The sequence below is a fragment of the Lynx rufus genome, unplaced genomic scaffold (genome assembly GCF_022079265.1).
Source record: "Lynx rufus isolate CCGP_SWC_20201006 ecotype Redwood Valley unplaced genomic scaffold, mLynRuf1.p SCAF_1, whole genome shotgun sequence".
In the NCBI taxonomy this organism is placed as follows: domain Eukaryota; kingdom Metazoa; phylum Chordata; class Mammalia; order Carnivora; family Felidae; genus Lynx; species Lynx rufus.
The window spans coordinates 69,585,925-69,610,312 of NW_025814823.1; the positions used below are offsets into that span (position 1 = coordinate 69,585,925).

The 24,388-nt window shown below is 39.9% G+C and overlaps 1 protein-coding gene across 1 annotated transcript in view; it reads left to right on the top strand.

Annotated features, from left to right (window-relative positions):
• The window catches only part of IPO5 (importin 5), a 44,137-nt gene that overhangs the window by 18,107 nt on the left and 1,642 nt on the right, over positions 1 to 24,388 (top strand). The window contains exons 10-25 of the mRNA XM_047081188.1: positions 1,574 to 1,680; positions 6,614 to 6,738; positions 6,831 to 6,920; positions 7,013 to 7,186; positions 9,778 to 9,996; positions 11,508 to 11,591; positions 12,976 to 13,108; positions 13,196 to 13,317; positions 15,159 to 15,255; positions 16,902 to 17,074; positions 18,021 to 18,132; positions 18,220 to 18,275; positions 19,431 to 19,553; positions 20,424 to 20,643; positions 21,262 to 21,490; positions 23,652 to 23,793. Of these exons, the coding sequence (XP_046937144.1) occupies positions 1,574 to 1,680; positions 6,614 to 6,738; positions 6,831 to 6,920; positions 7,013 to 7,186; positions 9,778 to 9,996; positions 11,508 to 11,591; positions 12,976 to 13,108; positions 13,196 to 13,317; positions 15,159 to 15,255; positions 16,902 to 17,074; positions 18,021 to 18,132; positions 18,220 to 18,275; positions 19,431 to 19,553; positions 20,424 to 20,643; positions 21,262 to 21,490; positions 23,652 to 23,793 (2,206 nt within the window). The remainder of the gene's footprint in view (positions 1 to 1,573; positions 1,681 to 6,613; positions 6,739 to 6,830; positions 6,921 to 7,012; positions 7,187 to 9,777; positions 9,997 to 11,507; positions 11,592 to 12,975; positions 13,109 to 13,195; positions 13,318 to 15,158; positions 15,256 to 16,901; positions 17,075 to 18,020; positions 18,133 to 18,219; positions 18,276 to 19,430; positions 19,554 to 20,423; positions 20,644 to 21,261; positions 21,491 to 23,651; positions 23,794 to 24,388) is intronic.

Here is a 24,388-nt window from a genome sequence, read left to right on the forward strand (position 1 = left end):
CCCCATTTTACTCTGAATTTTCTTCAAGATTTTTTTTTAGTGTAAGAGTATCTTAAAGTCTGTATAAAGAAGCTTTATTGTGAAAAATGCCTTTATATGCATAGACCTCACTTAGAATGGTTGTTTCCACACTGTTCCCTGCAAAATGACGTTTTCCCAATTTCATTCAATTTAACCATAGGCTAGAGACGAGATAGTGGCAAGATTTGCACACTAGATTACTGTGACACTGGAGCTACTGTTTTACTTGTTTAGACTTCAGAGATTCCTCTGGAATTCCTGGAAAAGTCCACCAGAATCTACTTATTCACTGTCCAGTGGTGATGATGGCCTCTTCTTACACGCATGTGAGAAGTAGCACTTTAGAACTCTGTTATTTTAACTGATTCTTTCAGTGTTCCTACAGATACATTCTCAGGTAGAGTCAGAAATGGAGAGGGCATTTGAGTGATTTGTCCAGAGTTTGTATAGCCCATCTGTAGACGAAGGTTTAATGCCAGTGTGTCATATTCTTTCTCAAAGAGCTGAAAGTATTGCCCTGAAAGACTGGTAGTTGGTATAAGCTACTATAACAGGAATTAGGTAAAATGAAAGACATTTGACTTACAGAATGTACAGTGCGTCTCGCGGCTTAGTCCCATTATTAAAAATGACTACTCTGGCTTAAATGCCGGTTTGAAGTATGTGAAAATAATCCTTCACTGGAAATTACCTCATAGGACTAAAGAGAAGACCAGGCTCAGATTGGGTTTCCTTTCCCTGGTTCAGTTACTGTAATGTGCTGCTGCTCCCTGGCCTTTAGTTTGCCCTGTAAAAGGCGCTTACAATTATATGGCTTATGAAGCTACTTTTTCTGGGCTAGATGAGTAAGATTTTCTTATCTGTGGGTAAATAGGCCAGGAATATATTCAAGGTGAGTTTAGATATATTCTAAAAATCATTTATAGTTTCATCTTTATAGTCTCCTCTTCACTGGACAGTTGGAGATGATTCCATGACAAACTCACTACCAATCTTAGAGTTCAAAGCCAGTGCAACAGGCTCTTATACCCAAGTTTCTTCCACTTTCAGTGAAAACACTGGAATTGAGTCTCACCGGTGCATAAATGTTAGCTATGCAGCTAGTACTCCTTTAAAAGTAGGTAAGTTCACTGCAGAGAAGGCATCCCTGAGTCTGAGCACCGCTTTCAGTGTTCTGTGTTCTGTTGATGGAGTTTGAAGGATGTATGTCTGGGAAATGAGGTAACAGGCTCTCTTGAACACGCTGCTCATACCTTTGAGTCTTGAAAGCACCAAAGCTGAGTGTTAGCCAGTGAGGGGTGTGTGCAGAAAGAGCAAAGTCTTGAAAGTTAAGATTGAGACAGGACTTTTTACATCATGGCGAATGAATCATGAAAATGTTATGTGTTCTCCTTTTCTTGAGGATTTTGAACCCACAACTTCATGCATTTGAAAGACTGCTTAAATTGGTCTTTCTCAGCCTTAGTTTCATAGCATATTTAGAAATACATGTGCACAGTGCACTGTTCTTCTGTGTGTTGAACATGTTGGATACGTTCTGGTTTGTGTGCAGCAATGCGGTTGCTGGTGAGAGCGCTCTGGACCGAATGGCCTGTGGACTTGGTGGGAAGCTGGTGCTGCCGATGATCAAGGAACACATTATGCAGATGCTCCAAAATCGTAAGCTGTGTCTCCCTCGGATGCTAGCATAGTGCATGTGGCTTTCTAAGTCTCAAACTGACAAATGCTTAGACTTCATCTTTCTTTGCCTTTTTATATCCAATGTTTAGCCTAATTTTTGTGTTATACTGATAAAATTCTATTTAGTCCTCTTTGGAACCATCCAATCTTATGCTAAAGAATGTTTTTTCTCGCGACTGCAGATACTCCATTTCCTCTGTAGAACTGGCTTCAATGCATAGGAAATAATTACAATACCAAGGAAAAACTATAGATTTTCTCCCTAGCCAGAAGTATCTAGGTTTTAATTTAAATAAGACATCGTCATTTGATGTTTACAAATATTAGCACATTTGATTCATATGATCTTCCTTAGCCACTGTCTTTTATTTTTAAAAATATATAATCAGGGGGCGCGTAGGTGGCCCAGTTGGTTAAGTGCCCCAACTTTGGCTCAGGTTATTATCTCACGGTCTGTGAGTTCAAGCCCCACATTCGCCTCTGTGCTGACAGCTCAGAGCCTGGAGCCTGCTTCCGATTCTGTCTCTCCCTCTCTCTCTGCCCCTCCCCTGCTTGCACTCTGTCTCTCTTTGTCTCAAAAAATAAAGAAACATTAAAAAACACATGTATAATATATATATAATCAGAAGAGAAGCCACTTCTGGGGCCCCTGGGTGGCTCAGTCGGTTGGGCATCCGACTCCGTTTTGGCTCCATGATCTCATGGTTTTGTGGGTTCAAGCCCTGCATCAGGCTCTGTGCTGGTGGTGTGGAGCCTACTTGGGATTCTCTCTTTCCCCCTCTCTCTGCTCCTCCCCCACTCATGCTACCTCTGTCTCTCCCAAAAATAAATAAACTTTGAATAAAAAAAGAGAAGCCACTTCTATTTCTTTTATTTTCATAACAAATATCTGGTCATTTGTCAGTCAGCCTCTACCTGTAATTTATATCTATATCAAAAATTGTTGGGGCGCCTGGGTGGCGCAGTCGGTTAAGCGTCCGACTTCAGCCAGGTCACGATCTCGCGGTCCGTGAGTTTGAGCCCCGCGTCAGGCTCTGGGCTGATGGCTCGGAGCCTGGAGCCTGTTTCCGATTCTGTGTCTCCCTCTCTCTCTGCCCCTCCCCCGTTCATGCTCTGTCTCTCTCTGTCCAAAAATAAATAAAAAATAAATAATAAAAAAAAAAATTGTTGTATACATGTTATATTTTTATGTTTTTTTAAGATTTTATTTTTAAGTAATCTCTATACCAGTATGGGGCTTCAACTCAACAACCCTGAGATCAAAAGTTGCACATTCCACCAACTGAGCGAGCCAGGCACCCTATGCTTGACTTTTTTTAAAAATTCAAAAACAGAGATATATAGACTAAAAGTCTCTTCACTTATTAGATTTTGAGGTGGCCACTGTTAATTGTTTTCTGAGACTTTTCTTTGGCCTCCATCATGCATATATGCAGTTTTTAAAACAATGTGAACATACCATATAGATACACCATACTTAAGCTTTTACCCCAGGGTATATCATATCACCACAGAATAGCCCCCTCATAGCATTCTGTAATACCCCATTAGATGTTAATAGTTTTTGTTGATACAAATAATGCTAATGCATATACTCTTCCACAGATATCCTGACTTACTTGTATGGATAGTCCTATCTATAGGGTACATTGCAAGAGACACACTTGAGGGTCAGACAGTTGATTCGAGGTCTTAAAGTAGTAAAGCAGGGTAATAACATAATACCAGCTTCAAATGAAAGGAACTGTTGAGAACTGTAGCCCTTTATACAATTTACTTAATTCTTATCCTATAAAATTCTTCTGAAAAGGCATGGCCCAAAACAACTCTTTTTGATGATGTGATTGTATACATGGGTCTTGAATAGTTGTTTCCCCCCTCTTTTTTAACTGTTTATTTTGAGAGAACATGAGCAGGGGAGGGGCGGAGAGGGGGAGAGAGAATCCCAAGGAGGCTCTGCTCTGACAGTACGCAGCCCATTGGGGGACTTGATCCCACAAACGATGAGATCATGGACCTGAGCCAAAGTCCAGAGTCAGACGCTTAACCGACTCAGCCACCCAGGCAGGCGCCCCAGTTTTCCTTTTTTTTAGCTCCTCAATTTTTTGAGGGTTTTTTTTTCCCCAAAGGAATAGAGACAGCTTCACAGATTGCTTAAGAGAAAGAATCTAGCTTTTCCATTTTTAAGATGAAGAAGGTAGCCTACAGACATAAAAGATTGTAGTCACTGTTTCACTATTGGTTGATGGTGATCTTCAGATAGATCAGTTGTGGATGTGGTTGTGATTTGTAATTAAAGAATTTGGCTTTTCAGTTTTTCTTGCTACACCTACCAGCTGGATGCAAGAGGCTTTATTATATATGGCAATGAACTCTTAGTAAAGATCTGTTATTGTTAATTGTATGGCTTTGAGCAAATTTTCTGCACCTTAATCTCCTTGTTTGTAAAAGAGGCAAAAATGATGCTTGCTTTATGCCCAGGCTTGAGATTAGATCCAAAGATGTATCTAATGTGTGTGAAAAGTGCTTTAAACAGTGGCCAACGATATGTATCTCCTAGTAACTTAACACTTTATTTTTAAAGATAGTTTTACTGGTTTTGCTTTAAATAATAAACAGCAAAATTTAAAGGAGAAAAACCACTTCTAAATCCCCATAGCATACCATCACATTCTGCCGAACATACTTTCAGGAACTCTGCCTATTAGAGATATACAGACATATCTTTTTATTTTTATTTCTCTGATCCAAATAAGGACACCTTTCTGTATCAGTAAGTATTTATTGCATCTCTTCTTTAAATTAGTAAATCCAGGGCGCCTGGGTGGCTCAGTTGGTTAAGCATCTGACTTTAGCTCAGGTCACAGTCTCGTGGTTCGTGGGTTCAAGCCCCACGACAGGCTCTATTCTGACAGCTCAGAGCCTGGAACCCATTTCAGATTCACTGTTTCCCTTCCCCTCTCCCTCTCCCTCCCTCTCTCTCTCTCTCTCTCTCTCTCTCTCTCTCTCTCGTGTGTGTGTGTGTCTCTCTCTCCCCCCCAAAATAAACATTTAAAAAAAAAAACTTAGTAAATCCAATATGCAAAGGTTAGCATCTGATTTACTGATTTCCTAGGATGATTATTCCTTAGTTGAAAAATGTTGGCTTATTGGTATATTAAGTAATTGAAATGCATTAAAAATATTTAATAATGTTAATAATAAAGTTTTAATACTTAACAGCAGAATTAGGAAACTTTCAGAAATTCTTTATGTTAGAGGGGTGCCTGGGTGGGTCAGTCTGTTAAGCATCAACTCTTGGTTTCAGCTCAGGTCATGATCTCAAAGTTGTGGTCATTAGATTGAGCCCCATGTTGGGCTTTGCACTGAGCATGCAGCCTGTTTAAGATTCTCTCTACCTGTCTCCTGCTCATGCAGGGTGTGCAGGAGTGCAGGTGCCTTCTCAAAAAAATTCTTTATAGTAGTATATTACAACGGAGTTCATCTTGGGCTCCCCAAAGTGAAAAATTATTAATTCTGATATAATTTTATGCTTATCTACAACTTTTGTTAACTCTTATGCCAGTGGTTCACAAACTTTGTTTTTAAGATCCCTTTACACTCTTAAAAAATTTAAAAAAAAAAATTTTTTTTTTAATGTTAGAGAGAGACAGAGAGCCAGCATGAGAGGGGCAGAGAGAGAGAGGAAGACACAGAATCTGAAGCTGGCTCCAGGCTCTGAGCTGTCAGCACAGAGCCTGACGCAGGGCTCGAACTCATGGACTGTGAGATCATGACCCCAGCCGAAGTCGGATGCTTATCCGACTGAGCCACCCAGGCGCCCCTACACTCTTAAAAATCAACTGAAGATCCTAGAATGCTTTTGTTTATGTGGGTTATATCAGTGTTTGTATTATTAAAGATGAAAAACATTTAAAATGTTCACTTAAAGATAGCAATAATAAAGCCATTACACATGAACAGAAATAACATTTTTCGTGAAGAATGACTTCAAAACAAAAATATGTTAGCAAGAAGAATGTCGTCTTATGCAGTTTTGTAAATATCTTTAAGTGTCTTAGCTGAGTTCTTGTTTCTGCTTCTTCATTCAGTGTCAGTGGATCATAATGTGTTGTAATCCCTGGAATACTCCACTGGACCCTCAGAGTGAGAGTGAAAGAGTATTATCAGGACAGTAATCCCAGGGTTCTTGGGCCTCACCTTGAGAGCCACTGCTTTACACAGATATTAGTTTTCTGTATTTATGTATGTCTTGCTTTGTTCCACAAGTTGTGTGAAACCACTTAAAGGGAACGATAATGTAATGAGCATAAACATTTCGAAATGAGAGTCAGGGAAATTATATATTAGGATATGATATGAAGATCAGTATAATAAATACTGCTTAGCTAATATTCTAGTCTAAAACCAAGTAGCCATTAGCAATATTAGAATATATGTAATGTTCATCTATATTCATTTACCATGTTGTTACATAAAAATTCTTTAAAAGCAGTATCTTCTCCGTGGCTTTTGTTCTTTTTAAACAAATATAAATTTCCATGGTTGGACAATAGTGAATCTCTGTGTTCAATAAATAGCAGTGTGTGGCACAAAATCCAGGTATTTGTTGCTAATGGTAAATCTTAGGGGGAAAAGGCTTATTTTCAGTAGTTGTTATAAATACTAATAAACTATTTTCTTTCATATTGCCTTTGCACTACTTTTGGAATAGAAATGCTCGTCTGACATAACCATTACCATAGTGAAATAGTCCAGTCGGGCACTTTTTTCTGTCCATTTTTCTAATTAATGTATAAAAATATTTTGGTGGTCTTTTCTAAATAAGGAGAGCTTTTTTTATGCTTCTGACTACCAGAATGACATGTTTGTACTGGCTAACTGTTCTTTCACCTGTAATTCTTTTTTGTAGCTGACTGGAAATACCGGCATGCAGGATTAATGGCCTTATCTGCCATTGGTGAAGGATGCCACCAGCAAATGGAAGGAATTTTAAATGAGATAGTAAATTTTGTTTTGCTTTTTCTTCAGGATCCTGTAAGTACCAGTAAATACCTGATTCATACTTATTACCATAGTTCCCATGTGGGAACCCCTTACCTTTACTTACACAAAGTCCCCTATTGCAGCATCCAAGAGTAAGGTACGCAGCCTGTAATGCCGTGGGACAGATGGCTACAGATTTTGCACCTGGCTTCCAAAAGAAATTTCATGAGAAGGTAAGTAACAATGCCTCAAACACTCAAACAGAGGAGGTGTGCTTGGAAATGTGGTGTTTCAAAATGTGTGTTTATCTGATTCCGTTTTCCAGGTGATCGCGGCCCTGCTGCAGACCATGGAGGACCAGGGCAATCAGCGAGTGCAGGCCCATGCTGCTGCCGCTCTGATCAACTTCACTGAGGACTGTCCCAAGTCACTGCTTATTCCATATTTAGACAATTTGGTGAAACATCTACATTCCATCATGGTACTTAAACTTCAAGAGGTAGGTTTTCAAGGTCTTTAAGCTCCTGTTTAGAGATTAATGTAGGTTATTTTAGTGGGTAAGACCTGGAGAAAGACCAGGTTCAGCCTGGCCATAAAGAATAGAAAGTCAGGTTAGGCTGTTTGAAGTAGAATAATTCAGTCTTGACCAGAGAATAGGCCAACATTGGAATTGGGAAAGAAGTTATAGCCTAAACGTTAGGTAAAATCAGTGTGTGAATTGCCTTGAAAACAAGGCAGTTATTTTGAATTCTGATTTGTGTAAATTTGGAAGAACCATTTTGTTCTTAACTGCTGCAGGAAATCCTGATAATGTGATTGTAAGAAATTAGCTGTGTAGCATTGTGAGGCGTAAACAAAACCGGAGAAAATTTAAGACTGTCAAGATTATTGTTCACAGAGCTTGGGTGGTAATAGTGGAAGTTAGTGGGGAAAGATGATTCTAAAAGTCATTTTTCGGGAAGCAGTAACAGTTTCTACCAGTTTGAATTTTAAAAGATGATAGAGAGGGGGTGCCTGGGTGGCTCAGTCGGTTAAGTGTCTGATTCTTCGTTTTGGCTCAGGTCATGATCTCATGGTTTGTGGGTTTGAGTCCCACTTTGGGCTCTGTGCTGACAGTGCTGAGCCTGCTTGGGATTCTTGATCTCCTTCTGCCCCTCCCCTGCTTGTTCTCTCCCCTCCCCAACCACCCCCCTACCCCCCATCAAAAATAAATAAACTTTGGGGCGCCTGGGTGGCGCAGTCAGTTAAGCGTCCGACTTCAGCCAGGTCACGATCTCGCGGTCTGTGAGTTCGAGCCCCGCGTCGGGCTCTGGGCTGATGGCTCAGAGCCTGGAGCCTGCTTCCGATTCTGTGTCTCCCTCTCTCTCTGCGCCTCCCCCGTTCATGCTCTGTCTCTCTCTGTCCCAAAAATAAATAAACGTTGAAAAAAAAATTTTAAATAAATAAATAAATAAATAAACTTAAAAAAAAAAAGACGAAAGATAAGTAAAAAAAGTTGACCGTTCTTCTCACCTGGATGACAGAAGTAGACAGATGAGAAAGAATATCATTTTTACGTTAAATAAGTTGAATTTTAAAATCAGGCCTGGCTGTCCAAATAGAAGAAGGTTTGCAGTGATAGCTTAAATAAGAAATAGAACCTAAGAGACTCAGTGGTGTTAGTACAGCAGTGTGTGAGGAGAGGATGCAAGTGAGAAAGGCAAAGATTCAGGCTCAGTTTGTCGTGAAATGAATAAAAAGGACAAATAAAAGCCTCTTAAGAAAACTCCTGTGTTTACCAGACACAAAGTTACTGTCAAATTGCTATAAAAGTAAAGTTTCTAACGTTACTAACTCAATTCTCACATATCAATTCGTTATGAACCAGGAAGAATTAGTAAACCACACTTCACGTAGTCATTTTCTAAAGGAGAACGGGGTGGAGACGAGATACAGTGTCTCCGAAGGCGAAGAAAGGGGCTTTTGAAATATGACAGGTGTTCAGTGTCCGGTGACGGCAGACCAGGAAGGAACAGGAGTGAATCTGAAGACGGGTAGACCCCGGTTGAAGGCAGATGAGTTTGTTGGTTAAATCAGGAACGGAAGGATCAAACGTGACTTTACAAGTGTGTTTGGGTAGAGGGCTGAAGTGTAAATAGAGTTTCAATTGCATCCCCTTACTCCAAAGAGGCAACAGGTCAGATTTTTTAAAGACTAAAAGAAGGAATTGTTAAGACGGCCTGGGGAAGAAGTTAAAGTATGTGAGCAAAAGTTGTGCAAAGAGAAGGTAGCTGATGAGGAACAACGTTCCTCGGAGATCAGAAGCAGTCAAGACCTGAAACGTGGAGCGGATGCAGAAGAAGGGAGTAAGTTACCCTCTTACGGGGCAGTGGAAGTGGTCGTGCAGGGGGAAGAACTCTGCTCAGAGTGGCTGGAGTTGATTGGGGGGAAATGAAACAAATCTGGAATAGTCCCTGGGTCAGGTACTCCTGTGAATCCTCAAGGGTTAGAAAATGTTACCAGGTGACAGCATGAGCCCCGCTGCAAGTACCCAGTGTTTGTTACTAGCCAGGTCAGAGAACCTGTAGGTCTTGAATGCAGGAGAAAGGGGAGCTCATGTGTTTCACCAAGACCGTGAAATAGTTGGCTAAAAAGCTCTGGCTCTGATGGGGTCATTAGTGCTACCTTCTGGGGAGAGTCACATGAGAAGATAAAGGAATGGACCATGAAGGGGATTCTCTCATGCATGGTAGGATGGCGCAGAGTGTACGGTAAGTAGTGGGAGTCAGTGAGGTAAAAGGACTGAGAAATACGGGTGTCAAGCTGGGATACAAAAATTGGAAAAGGAATCAGATTTGTGCTTGAGAATTGGTTGCTTGGAGTTAAGGCAGACCTGAGTAAGGAGCATTCCATTAACAGAAGAGAGAGGAGATCCCACATCAGTAGTTCCGCAGGGATTCTTTAATTTGCTCCGGAACCTACGGTCTCCACTCGGGCTGCTGGAGGGTGGTCTCCGCTGGTTGTCTCAGAGAAGCCTGTGAGAACTCGGAGCAGGTATTTCTTCCAGTTTCTCGTTTGCATGATTTATTTTGTGTGTCTTCCTTCTCCTAGTTGATTCAGAAAGGCACCAAGTTAGTTCTGGAACAAGTTGTGACATCTATCGCATCAGTTGCAGATACCGCAGAGGAAAAATTTGTCCCCTACTATGACTTATTTATGCCATCACTAAAGCACATCGTCGAGAACGCAGTTCAGAAGGAACTCCGACTTCTCAGAGGAAAAACTATTGAGTGCATCAGCCTCATTGGTCTAGCCGTTGGGAAGGAAAAAGTAAGTGATTTGTAGAAGGCTGAGTTTACTGTCTGTAGTTTGGCTGTGGAGGCATTGACGGAGGTACTTAGAGGCCTTTTCCTTCTGCTAAATCGTTTTCCAGATGCTTGTTTTTTCCCATTATCTTACTCTCCTGTAATTCTAGCTTTATATAGAAATTCATTTTTTCAGCATTAATATTAAGGTTTTTTTCTTAATTCATTTATGCTCTTGAAATCTCCTCCTCTTCCTACCACACGTACAGTCTACTGGGAGGCGTGTGGAGTTCAAGATCCGTATGTTTAGCTTCACTCATTTAAACACGTACTTGGTAACATTCCGTTTGCTTTCTTGTTAATCCCAAAACCATCAGGTGTCCTAAGAGAAATCTCTATACATATAGCTCTGCAGAAAATAATTAGCAAGGACCATTGGCAGATGTATTTGTCTTCCAGCCAGCATATCAGAGTGTCAAAGCTGATCCAAATGAAGTCCCCCCTGTCATTGACCTCTCGCACTCTAATTCTCAGAACTGTCAACAGTAGAACCTCTCCAGTTGGTCTCCTCCAAAACCAGCACCAGTGTTAACTTTACCTTAGAAATTATTTTCTGTGAGATACTGAGAACCTAATCAATACAACATTTTCATGTTCCTACTTTGTCTGATTTTCAAACTGTCTCTGAAACACTGCCTGTTTATACAGTGGGGATTGGCAGAACTACACAGAGTTACCTGAAAATCCTATACTTCTAGGGAGCAATCCAAAGTTTTCTTTCTGGATTTGGATTATCTTTTTACTGCTGGAAATACATAAACTATAGACCAAAACTTGATATCATTAGAAATTCCTTAAATTGTGGTTTATATACACAATGGAGTACTACATGGCAATGAGAAAGAACGAAATATGGCCCTTTGTAGCAACGTGGATGGAACTGGAGAGTGTGATGCTAAGTGAAATAAGCCATACAGAGAAAGACAGATACCATATGTTTTCACTCTTATGTAGATCCTGAGAAACTTAACAGAAACCCATGGAGGAGGGGAAGGGAAAAAAAAAAAAAAAAAAAAGAGGTTAGAGTGGGAGAGAGCCAAAGCATAAGAGACTCTTAAAAACTGAGAACAAACTGAGGGTTGATGGGGGGTGGGAGGGAGGGGAGGGTGGGTGATGGGTATTGAGGAGGGCACCTTTTGGGATGAGCACTGGGTGTTGTATGGAAACCAATTTGACAATAGATTTCATATATTGGAAAAAAAAAGAAAGAAATTCCTTTATACTGCAGTTCACTCTGACCTTCACTGGAGAATCTATTTTTCTAGAAAGAGCACTAGGTGTGTGCAACATAGATGAAAATTTTTCAGTGTGATACTTTTGTCTAAGGGGTTATGACCCATGTGGGAAATGTAATGGATTTTCTTTTGGAAAGTTGTGTTATTATACAAGAACCAAAATTGGGTAGCGGTGAGCACCTCTCTGTTCTGATAGCCACGAGAAACACCGGTGTTGATTCTCCCAAATATTTTCTTCCAGTTCATGCAAGATGCATCAGATGTGATGCAGCTCTTGTTGAAGACCCAGACGGACTTTAGCGATATGGAAGATGATGATCCCCAGGTAAAGCAGCTTTCACATGTTCGCCTAGATGTACATGTAGTATAAAGTTAAATGTACTCAAAAAAAGAAATTGAGTGGTAGTTTTCTTGAGATAATCCCTGGTTGCAGAGACGTTCTTCACTGGCTTTCCTTCTACTTCTCATGCCATCTTTTTCTCAGTCTGCTCTGGCTGCCCTCTCCCCTGACTCTGGCTTTTGGCTTTTGGTTTTTTGGGTATTTTTATGCTCTTAGGGTTCTGTCTTAGGCCCTCTTCCCTCCTGAGCAGTGTCATCCACACCATGGCTTCAGTTTTCCTCCATGTGCTGTAACTGCCAGATCTTTCTCTCAGTTCAGGGTTCACTGATCCCCCCGCTTACTAGACATCTCCATTTGGACGTCTCTCGGCCCTGTCATTGCCACATGACTTCCCACAAACCTGCTCTGCTTTTTTCTTTCTGCCCATGAGCACACATTCATGTCACCCCTGCCCCATGCAGCCTGACTAATCCCAGCTCATATTTCAAGGCCAGTATAAGTCTTGATAGTGGATCCTTACGACACAGTGTTGTAAATTGTAAGTGTGTGTCATGGTCCTAATAGTATTCACAATGCCTAATGAATAACAGCGACTCCATAAATAATTGCTGGGTTACATTTGGACTTTACACGGCCATGCTATCATTATTTCCTATGAACTTAGATTGTTTTTTCTTTTGTGTGTGTGTGTGTGTGTGTGTGTGTGTGTGTGTGGTTTTTTTGGTTTTTTTAGAGTAGGTGTGGAGAATATGTGTGTATACGCACGTGAGATATATTAGTAAAAATCAACTCACTTTCTGGGTTACAGGGATGATGAATTAGAACTAGATCCTCTGTTGGTGGTTTGCAGGTGATTCAGACTATGTAAACACAGTAGTAGAAGAGGTGTCTTAAAAACACCCAGCCACTTACACAGAAAATTGAAACAGCTAGGAGAAAGGGATGTTTTCTTGGGTGTTAATACGTGTTTAATGAATGGAATGCTAGGCAGTAAAGATACAGTCAGATAAAATATGTTCTTGTCTTCAAAAAATGTAGGGCCTAGGAGTTAAAATGGTTAAGTAGATTTTATATATGTGACTCAGATGCTATTAGAGAAAATTATATATTGCTTCTTGAAAGTAAGAAAAAAAATAAGACACAGTCCTGGTCTTCCTCTTTTCCCTCACCTGCTCTCTCTATCCCAGGGTAAAGGTTCACAGTGATTTTATTTCTGAATGTTTTAAGTATATGACCCTAGGAAATGTACTTTCTGCTTGAAGGGCTATGAATGTGAAATAAAACATTGTTTGTATGAAATAGGGAAATGGCTTCTTTGTGATTGTCTATTTACCATTGTTTTGAAATCAATTTTAATTTTTTTCCCCAGATCTCTTACATGATCTCAGCATGGGCCAGAATGTGCAAAATTCTTGGAAAAGAATTTCAGCAGTACCTTCCAGTGGTTATGGGGCCTTTAATGAAGACCGCTTCAATTAAGCCTGAAGTAGCCCTTTTAGATAGTAGGTGTCTTCATGAAGACATAACAGTTGTAAAATTCCTCCCTGTGATTATTTTTAACGTGAATTTGTTTTCTTCCTTGTTAATAGCCCAAGACATGGAAAACATGAGTGATGATGATGGTTGGGAGTTTGTGAACCTTGGAGATCAGCAAAGTTTTGGTATTAAAACTGCAGGACTGGAAGAAAAGTCCACTGCTTGTCAGATGCTGGTGAGTGCGTATAGTGTTTATCAGACTTCAGTTAACGAGTTCTTAGAACACATTCATACACGCATTTCAGAGGAGTGCCTCCCATAGATGTTAAAGAAATTATTTGAAGAGCAGGAATATATTCTTTAAAAAATAAAATGTAGGGGCGCCTGGGTGGCGCAGTCGGTTAAGCGTCCGACTTCAGCCAGGTCACGATCTCGCGGTCCGTGAGTTCGAGCCCCGCGTCGGGCTCTGGGCTGATGGCTCAGAGCCTGGAGCCTGTTTCCCATTCTGTGTCTCCCTCTGTCTCTGCCCCTCCCCCGTTCATGCTCTGTCTCTCTCTGTCCCAAAAATAAATAAACGTTGAAAAAAAAAAAATTTAAAAAAAAAATAAAATAAAATAAAATAAAATGTAGAGACATTTTGACCCAACATTTCCACTTCTGGATAAAGAAATCACATAGGTAAACTTCATGATCACTGCTGTTTCTAATAACAACAACAAAAATGAAAAGCCTGAATGCCTGTTATCAGGAAGATAATAATTATTGTACCCAGCTGATACAAAGCTATGTTGGGGCAAGGATTTTTGTCTGTTCTGTGCTTAGTGTATAGTAGATAAGATGACCAAGGAATATTTTTTGAATGAATGAATGAACAGAAATGTGCTCATGCTACTGAAAATATAACTGGTATGATGTCAGTCATATAAAAAATATAAACATGGTAGGGACATCAAAATGTTGACAGTAATTACCTCTTGCAGTGTTATGAGGTCTTGTGTGCAAGTTCTCTTTGAGGTTGTTGTTTTGTTTGTATTTTTCCCTCCCCTTCCCCTTTATGAGCATGTGTTACAGACAGGGACAATAATCTATTTTTTTCTTAAAGGTAGAATTAAGAAATTATGGTATATTACAAACTTAGCAGATGAGTAAGCCCAAATAAAAGTTAATAACTTAAATTTTATCTTGCATTAATAAAGCATTGTTGTATTTACCAGTTCATTTAAACTTATATTTCTTGAACTTATTTTTATCATCAGTACTTACTATATATTGTAAACATTTATGCCTATAATATAATTCATAGACATTTTGGATTTTTGTGGTATCTTTCAACTAGAGAGTAAATGTAAATGTAACATCTCTAAACAAAATTATCAAATCTTTTAATGTGGAAGAAAGTAAAGAAACTTTTTTTTTTTTTTTAAGTTTGTTTAGTTTGAGAGAGAGCACGCGAGCAGGGGAAGAACAGAGAGAGAGAATCCCAAGCAGGCTCCATGCTGACAGCATGACACAGGGCTCACTCAGTCCCATGAACCATGAGATGGTGACCTGAGCCAAAACCAAGAGTCAGCTACTTAACTGACTGAGCCACTCAAGCATCCCGAGAAACAATTATTTTTAAAGCAGCATTATTTTTCTGTTTCACTGATGAAATGATTTTTTTATTACAAAATAACATAAGCCTATTTGCAGATTTACAGAGTGATACGCTACAATTAAGTGTTCGGGTTTTTATATCTTTTTAAAGTATTTTTCTTCAATGATATATTTTGTTTGAACTACCTCAGAGTGCTGAAACTTTTGCACCATTCTCCTACACACAACACTAAAAACGTGGGGTGTTCCGGTCTTTGAATGACAGCGTATACTGCAGTCACGCCAAGGCCCTTTCCCTTTGTACAGCTTTTTCTACATTTATATTTGTATTTCCCAGATACTTCTCACAGTCCTGCATGCAGCTCTAAGTGTACTTCCAGTCAGGGTACAGCATTCTGTGGTCCTTAGGATTCTGCTATTTAATAAATGTTAGTACCTAAAAACTAACATGGATCTTGATTTCTGATACTTTGGTTTCAGGTTTGCTATGCTAAAGAGTTAAAGGAAGGCTTTGTGGAATACACTGAACAAGTTGTCAAACTGATGGTCCCTCTACTGAAATTTTATTTCCATGATGATATCCTATAATTTTTGAATGCAAAACATTTCTAGAATTAGTTAAATTGTAGCTTGAGTGTTTGACTTTGTGTTAACTGATGTGTGCTTCACTATGATTGTGTGCACTAACTGTAATTTAAGATTGTAAACTACATTTTTTGCAGGTGCTTTAGTGTCATGGTTTTTGTTTGTGCCAAAAACAAGAAGAAAATGTTACCTATTTTCTAGTTGACAGCTTTTTCTGTGAACCACTGGAAAGATTTTAAGGATTGATATTTTTAGCAAATGTTTGTAGTTGTATATAAGAACTTTTCTCAAATATCTGTTGGTGGTGTTAAGCTAAGACTTTTTTATAATTTTTTTTTCAACGTTCCTTTTTTGAGAGACAGAGCACGAGAGGGGGAGGGGCAGAGAGAGAGGGAAGCACAGAATCTGAAGCAGGCTCTAGGCTCTGAGCTGTCAGCACAGGCCCAACACAGGGCTCGAACTCACGAACGGTGAGATCGTGACCTGAGCCGAAGTCGGACACTTAACCGACTGAGCAACCCGGGTGCCCCGAAACTAAGAGTTTTCTTAATAGGTTAAGAGATCCGCTGATAACTTTCTGTGGCCTAGTCCTACATTTCAAATGTGGGTATCACCTTGGAGAAACCTTTCTTGATAAATCTGCATGTTAAATGTTTTCCTTCCTAACATGATTGTCGTAATTAATACATGGAAACATTTTTAGGCCTTAACACACACACACAATTTCGTAGATGGGTTTAAAAAAAGGGGACAGCCCAACAGAGTGGTTGAGGCCAGACCCAAACTCAGATCTTCCTGACTCCAGAGCCCCTTTGTTTTAGTTCCTCATGCAGTATCCTGTAGTGGTATCCTTTACAGAAGATGGCTTTTGCCCAAGAGAAACTTACCATGATGAGAGAGGACAAAGGGAAGTCTCACGACCTGATGTCACAACTGACACTAGATAGGGAGGGGCAGCTTGGTCTTCATTGAAACTGAAAAGGCTCTGACAGGAGAACTTAATTAGTGTTCCCAGGAGAAATATAGCTTTGGTTGCATTTATTAGTAACATTTTTTTAAATTTTCTTTTTTAAAGTTTGTTTATTTTAAGAGAATGAGCGGTGGGGGCAGAGGGGGGGCGGGTATAGGAAGAGGGAGAGAGAAAATGCCAAGCAGGCTCCACGCTGTCAGTGTGGAGCCTGACATGGGGCTCACAGTCAAAACTGTGAGATCATGACCTGAGCCAAAACCAAGAGTCAGACACTTACCAACTGAGTGCCACCCCCCCACCAGGCTTCCCATTAGAAATATATATTGCATAAGTTTGGGGATGAGAACATACTAAGATATGCTCTAAGGGTCCCAGAACCTTTTACAATCATTTCTGTGTTTGCAGGTCACATTTGAGACTCACTGCTGTATTGTAGGTGACAGAAAAGACAGGGATAAGTCATATGGCCAGGGAGATGTCTGTTTTTATACACACGATATATTTAACACAAGCTCCTGGATAGCAGTCTCAGATAATCTGGCCATATGACTGGCACTCGGTGAACACTTTAACATTTACGTAAGCAGAATGAGAGAACAATCTCTCAAGGAGAGGAATTACACTAAGTGTGTCTGAAAGTATTGATTACGTTTCCTTAACAATAAAACGTGTTCGAGTGGCGGCAGCAGAATCCATGCCTCTTCTCCTGGAATGTGCGAGAGTTCGTGGTCCTGAGTATCTCACACAGATGTGGCATTTTATGTGTGATGCTCTAATCAAGGCCATTGGCACAGAACCAGACTCAGATGTCCTCTCAGAAATAATGCATTCTTTTGCAAAGGTAAATATTCTTCTCTTAAAAGTATGTATAAGGTTGTATGTTCATATATTAGTCTTGCTAAAAATAAATAAAATTCAATCTTATAACAAGTGATTTTTTTTTTATTTACTGAAAATGTTTCTTCCTTATTTTAACGTTTTAGTCCAGTCTTGATAAGTTGCCACCGTCATTTACCTAATAATCCAACTGCAGAATCTTGGCTCATCTCCAGCTCACACCTACTTTCTGTCCTATTCTCTCCTAGATGCCTCTGCTCTTCATTTTCCCTTATGTCTTCTCTGTGCTGAGATCGCCTCCTTTGGTCTGCTCCCGATGTCTCTCTCCTTTCTTTCCCTCCCAGTTCATTCTCCTTTTCTCAGGCATGAACTTGCGCAATACTTGCACTCCTCTTCCCAATATTCCTGGTCACCCCCATTGTTCACGGCTCCATGGTCTGCTCCACAGTTTGGTTTAAAAGTTCTTCATTACCTTTCATTTGTCCCCATTTACACTCTTACAGTTCACATTTCTTCTATTTTAACAAAGGAGGCCCCCCTGGGCCTTTGTGCATGTGATTTCCTCGGCCTGTAGTGCCCTCCCAGCACCCCCTTGTCCTTTCTCCCCACTGTGTTTGTGTAGACCGTGTGTGTGGTAATTGAGCTCCTAAGAAGCTGGATAGTCTGCTCCATCTTTGAGGTGTCAGCTCCTAGCAGTAATGCCTGGCATTTAAGATCTGCTCAGGACATGTTCAAAATAAAAATATTTTTTAAATTATTTTCTTTGAAGTACTGTCATACGAACATACACCAAGCAAGTGTAATCTACTCATTTAATCGTTAGTCTTCGACCGTACTGAGTTATGTTAATTTTTCTCATGCTTCCGTGTTACTCTTAACAGAACTTAACTTTTGACTCTTAAAACACTTAAATCTCATGGGTTGCTTTCTTTCCTCAATTTCATCATTAGTGCATTGAAGTAATGGGAGATGGATGCCTTAATAATGAACATTTTGAAGAATTAGGAGGCATATTGAAAGCTAAACTCGAAGAACATTTTAAAAATCAAGAATTGCGGCAAGGTAAGTTCTCCACACTTTTATTTCTGAATGTAATCCTTGACCGTTTTGGCGACCGTTTAAAAAGACATTTATTTGGGTGTGTTTTAGTTAAAAGACAAGATGAAGACTATGATGAACAGGTGGAAGAGTCACTACAAGATGAGGTAAATTATTCCCTTCAGAACTTAATTTATATGATCATTTGCATCTGGAACATTTTTAAATGCTTAAGTTTCTAATTCATTTCTGACTTGTCATTCTGATGTAATTATCGGTAATTTTTAGCAGAAGAATCTGACATGTATTTCATTTACTAATCTAGAGAATAAGTAATTGCAGTTAGCTGATTTGTGTTTTGGATGCTGTGTGAGTGTTTTTGCTGCAATACCTCCCACATGACAGCGCTTCTAAGTTCACCTAGTGTTTCTTTTATATATGCCTCTCAGCAAATTTTTATTGGCTGGCGTATTCACTGTTTTAAAGATTAGTGGACTCAAAGTCAGGTGTTAAATGACTGTCTAAAGCCACACACTGCCGCGAGTCTAGGGCTTAAGGCCAGATCTTTTTGTAACAACAGCTGTCTTTCTACCAGATCACAGGATAGTGAGAATTTCCTTATAAATAATACACATGCAGTGGTTGAAATAAGTCTTCTATGTTGCTTTGTTCAGTTCTCTCCTCATCAAACCATTTGATGCCATCAGATGTATTTCAGCTGCATATTTAGGTTCCAGGATGTGGCACGTAGCCATCCTGGTGGACCAGTGCTCCCGTGCTCGGGTCATCCCCTTTCTGTGCGGGTGCTCCTGTGCGCAGCTCATCCCCTTTCTGTGCAGGGTGCTCCCACGCGTGGCTCGTCCCTTTTCTGTGCGGGGTGCTCCCGCACACGGCTCATCCCCTTTCTGTGTGGGGTGGTCCATCCCTTTCTGTGCAGGGTGCTCCCATGTTGACACACACAGATTGCTCCCAGGGATGAGGTGTTGTCAGTTAACTGACCCCACATCTCTCCACCCATCTCCAAAATTAGAAACATTCTTGCAGAAAGCAAAAAATACTACTGAAGTAAAAACACTTCTGTTTCAGAATTTGAAATGTAAGTATGTTCCAAGGAAAGTCTTTGGAGGAAGTGCAGTACTGGCCGCACTTCTCTTTCTGTCGGCAGGTGGGAGGCGTGACACCCAGCTGTAGAGGTGCCCTTACAGTGATGAGTAGTTTAATTTCTGCATTTCCTAGATTTTTGTAAATGAATGTTACTGTTAGCAGTAGTAGTGGAGATGCCTTTTGATACATATGGGTGTTGTGTGTGTTTTTGTTTTTAGGATGATAACGATGTTTATATTCTGACCAAAGTGTCAGACATTTTACACTCAATATTCAGTAGCTACAAGGAAAAGGTGTTACCATGGTTTGAACAGCTGCTCCCGTTAATTGTCAACCTAATTGTAAGTGTTACCTCTCTTTGACCGTTATTTTAGATAGTTGACCTGGGATTGTTTCAGTGCAGCACTTGAAAACACACTTCTAGGTTAAAATGGACCTTAGAAATCCTAAAGAGTTTCCATGATTTTATCAGGTTTATTGCATTGCCCTTGATATTTTCTCATTTGATACATGCTAGAAGTTTGCTAATTAGGTTTTCCATAGTTCAGTTAAATCAGAATGCATTCCAAAGACATACAAATGACTTTTCATTATTTCAGGTTATCCGTGCCCTGCTCAGTTATCAACATAATTAGTTTTTTTCAGTGGACCCTAGAGGACTCCCTTAAAATCCTTGTTACATACAGCCAGCAATCATAGATTCTGGATAATGGCCTTATGTATTCAGTCTTTAAAATACACATGAAAAGCAATCAATAGAAATTTGTCTCACTTTGGCTTTTAATCTTGTATTTAGTAGTGCAGCACGTTTTTTTTAAAAACTTAGGCACATAGGACTTAGCCTGTTGAGTGGATATATAAAGTTAACATCTTCATAACTTTTGTTGTTCTTTAAATACAGCATTATCATTGTCTTTTTTGTGAATTAAATGTACCTACGTTGTTGCTGCTGTTGGTTCTTCCGGTATATGCTGATATCAAATTGTGGGATTTTATAAAAAAATCATACAAAGTCTTTTAAACCTGTACTTCCTTAAGTCTGTGTTGTAATTTGAGGATTCACAAGAAGTGATTATTACTGTGTTTTTCGTTGCCTGTATCTGGAATATCCATGTAAGCTTATCACTTACATGATAGCCTATAGTGAATTTTTTTTTAACGTTCTTCGTGTACTCTAGTATTCAGAGCTTAAAAGATTATCTCTTTTATAGTGTCCACATAGACCATGGCCAGACAGACAATGGGGATTGTGCATCTTTGATGATGTCATAGAACACTGTAGTCCAGCCTCTTTTAAATACGCAGAATATTTTTTAAGGCCGATGCTCCAATATGTGTGCGACAGCAGCCCCGAAGTGAGGCAAGCAGCTGCGTATGGCCTGGGTGTCATGGCACAGTACGGTGGAGAGAACTACCGGCCTTTCTGTACAGGTACTTTCTTCTGCTCGGTCCCAGGCGTCCCTTTTATCGCTCTCTCATTCTCTTTTCCACATCCCCAAACATTATATAGCTATTTCTGCTATGTTTTTCTTCCCTTTTTCAAACGTCTCACTTATAACATATAACATATACAAATTGACCGTCTTTATTCTCGGAGATATGGAAATGAAATCTGAGTGGAATCAGAGCCTCCCCACCCCCATCCCCCAGAGTAGAGTTCATTTTGGGCTTGGGAGGTACACCCCAGCTGCGGCATAGGACTTTTAAAACATATGGGGGTCCCTGTAAAGCCAGCGCAGGAATACAGCTGGAGGCTTTTAAAAGCTTGAAGTACCCTGAGATGATCGGGAATTGAATGTTGAGTCTGCCAACCTCTTGGGCTCCCAGTTAGTGGAGCACTGGTGCTCCGGCCCATGCCGGGGCAATCCTTTCCTTCTTAGGTCTGGCTCTGCAGCCAAGAAAACAAAACAGGCTGGACACTTCAATAATTCTTCACTACAATCGATAACTGGACCGAAGATAAGAAGAAATATTTATATAAAAAATACTGGCTTTGCATGAAAATGTGAGGTTTTAAAAAACTGACCTTTTTGCAATTGCTTATTTTAGAAGCACTTCCACTGCTGGTAAGAGTTATTCAGTCTGCTGATTCTAAGACCAAAGAAAACGTCAATGCCACAGAGAACTGCATCTCAGCAGTGGGGAAGATTATGAAGTTCAAGCCTGACTGTGTAAACGTGGAAGAAGTCCTGCCTCACTGGTTGTCTTGGCTTCCACTACATGAGGATAAAGAAGAAGCTGTTCAGACTTTCAATTATCTGTGTGACTTGATCGAAAGGTAAGAAAAAGGACAAATAGACCTCACTTTCTTCCTCTCTAAACAGTGTTTCCTGTGCACAGCCCCTCAGATGTATAGGTTTCTAATAATGTTGTTTTAAAACCGTATCACAGTTAACGCTGCCTTACAGTTAGATCTAATTTGACTTGTTCTTTATGGAATTCAACAGATGAGGCATTATAGAACATAATGTTTTAAGAAGATTCTCTTTCAAGGGTGTCTGCGTGGCTCGGGTTAAACATCCAACTCTTCTTTTTTTTTTTTTTTTTTTTTTAACCATTCATAGCGGTGCCTGGATGGCTCAGTTGATTAAGTGTTCAACTTCCACTTAGGTCATGATCTCAAAGTTCGGGAGCTTGAGCCCCATGTCAGTTCTGTGCTGACAGCTCAGAGCCTGGAGCCTGCTTTGGATGCTGTGTCTCCTTCTGTCTTCCCTCCCCCATTCACGCTCTGTCACTCTTTCTCAAAATTTTAATGTTTGTTTGTTTGTTTGTTTGTGAGAGAGAGTGCATGCACATGCAAGCAGGGGAGGGGCAAAGAGAGAATCCAAAGCAGGCTCCGTGCTGTCAGCACAAAGCCCGATATGGAGCTCGAATTCACGAACCATGAGGTTATGACCCGAGCCAAAGTCAGATGCTCAACTGACTGAGCTGGCCAGGTGCCCCAGGCATCTGACTCTTGCTCTCAGCTTGGGTCCCCTCTCAGGGTCATGAGTTTGAGCTCCACACTGGGCTCCACACTTGGCATTGGAGTCTACTTAAAAAAAAAAACAAAGTTTCCCTTTTAATGTTGTTGCCCGTTTATGTCACCAAAATGTCACCCCATTTATCTATTGTTTATTTATTTGGCTTTAGATTTTTTTTTTAATCTCCGCTTTACAGAAGTAGAATTGACATGTATCATGTGTTAATATAATGAGATCAAAGTATGTCATTAGCACCATGGTTTTTGGATTCAAGAATCAGTGGTATAAGGAAAGTATTCCGGTTGGGTAATCAAGATCTAGCCCTGGGCTCTGGTATTATTAATGCTCTTTTGTGTCCATGAGTATATCTAAGAATTGCAACAACCTGGAGGCTACAGAAGCTATCAAATCAAAGGCATGTTCTGTGGTGTGTTTTTCTAAGTCCAAGTTCTCCTAAATGTTAATCAGATCGAGGCTCTGTCACTACTAATTACTGCTTCTATTCATGAATAACTCCAAGGGCTACAACCACTCATCTGGAATTCGTAGAAATAGGCCAGTGAGCATATTCCTTCATATCTGTTTAAGTTCAGGTTCACACAAGTGTATTTGTGTGTTCCCACTGAGAACTGTCATTAAGGGATGTGCTAACCCTGGTGGAGACTGCACACTCCTTATCTACTACTGCCTTTGAAGTGACCACTTCTCCATCATGCTGTTTGATCATCTCCCTTGGAAAGGACTGTTGTGAAATTCTCTTAATGACAAAGACTGGAATCCCAGTTAAATACACTGTTATGTTTCTTTCCATTAAACTTGCCTGACGTTTACTTCCTGGCTTACTCTTTTTGTTTTGTTTTGTTTTCTTTTTTTATTAGAGAGGGAGAAAGAGAGAATGAGTCGGGGAGGGGCAGAGAGAGAGGGAGACACAGAATCGGAAGCAGGCTCCAGGCTCCCAGCTGTCAGCACAGAGCCCAATATGGGGCTCGAACTCACAAACCACGAGATCATGACCTGAGCCAAAGTCGGACACTCAACCGACTGAGCCACCCAGACGCCCCCTGGCTTACTCTTAAAATGCCCATTAATCCTTTTGAACTTCACATTTATTTGGAAATCATTTTGCCATATAAGAAACTGCTATTCTTAGTAATAGCTCTGTTGTTTTGTTTTTTTTTTTAATAAGTCACAAGTTATTTATAAGGCACTTAGAACGTCCTACTTATTGTTTGGCCCTTGCAACTAACCTAAGATGAGCCAAGTATTTTTCTTAATTTACATGGGAAAACACTGAAGAGCTAATAAATAAAATTAGCTGGTTTTCCTGCCACTGAATTTGATTTTAATGAATGCATAATCATTTTATAAAGATCCTATAGCAGAATTCCATATTGGGGGAAGGATATAGGAAAATATGAGTGCTTGTGTAATTTTTCCTTAATTTTCATTTATAATGGCTTTCTTCTCTTTGGTCAGTAATCACCCAATCGTTCTTGGCCCCAACAATACCAATCTGCCCAAAATATTCAGTATAATTGCAGAAGGAGAAATGCATGAGGCAATTAAACATGAAGATCCTTGTGCCAAACGTCTGGCTAATGTAGTCCGCCAAGTACAGGTAAGCTGTTTTGCGGAAATAAAACAGTTTCTTGGGGAGGTGTTTTGTTTTGTTTTCTGTTCTACAAGGAAAAAAATAGGTACCCAATGAGCAAAGGAAGTTTCATTTTTATATTCTCTTGTCTCCAACCTTCAGATTACTTAATGTATACTGTGTCTATATGTTCTCATCTTTTATCAGTACTAAAATGTTTGTCTTAAACTTGAGATACTTCGAACCTTCCACTTGGTGCTTAGCGCATATTCCTGTAGAAGGTTTTTTTTGCATTGTCTGTGAAGAAAAAAAGATGAGATTTTAATAGTAAATGAGCTGTCAGCTACCAAAGTTTTTTAAGTGATTTATGCTCCTTATTCCTTTGTGTTGTTTACTTGACTGTGTCCTCTACCTAATATAGCTTTTTCAGGTTAGATTGGATGAAGAAAACAGTGTGAGTGAAATGAACTTTAAAGAAATGCATAGATTTCTTGCTTTTATGATGGCATTCCTCAAACTACATCGACAGAAAGTATTTGGCATTATTATAGTCTACCTAATGATGATTAGTAAAATACTTCTAAATGACCATTTCACTGAATCTAAATGTATGAAATTGTTT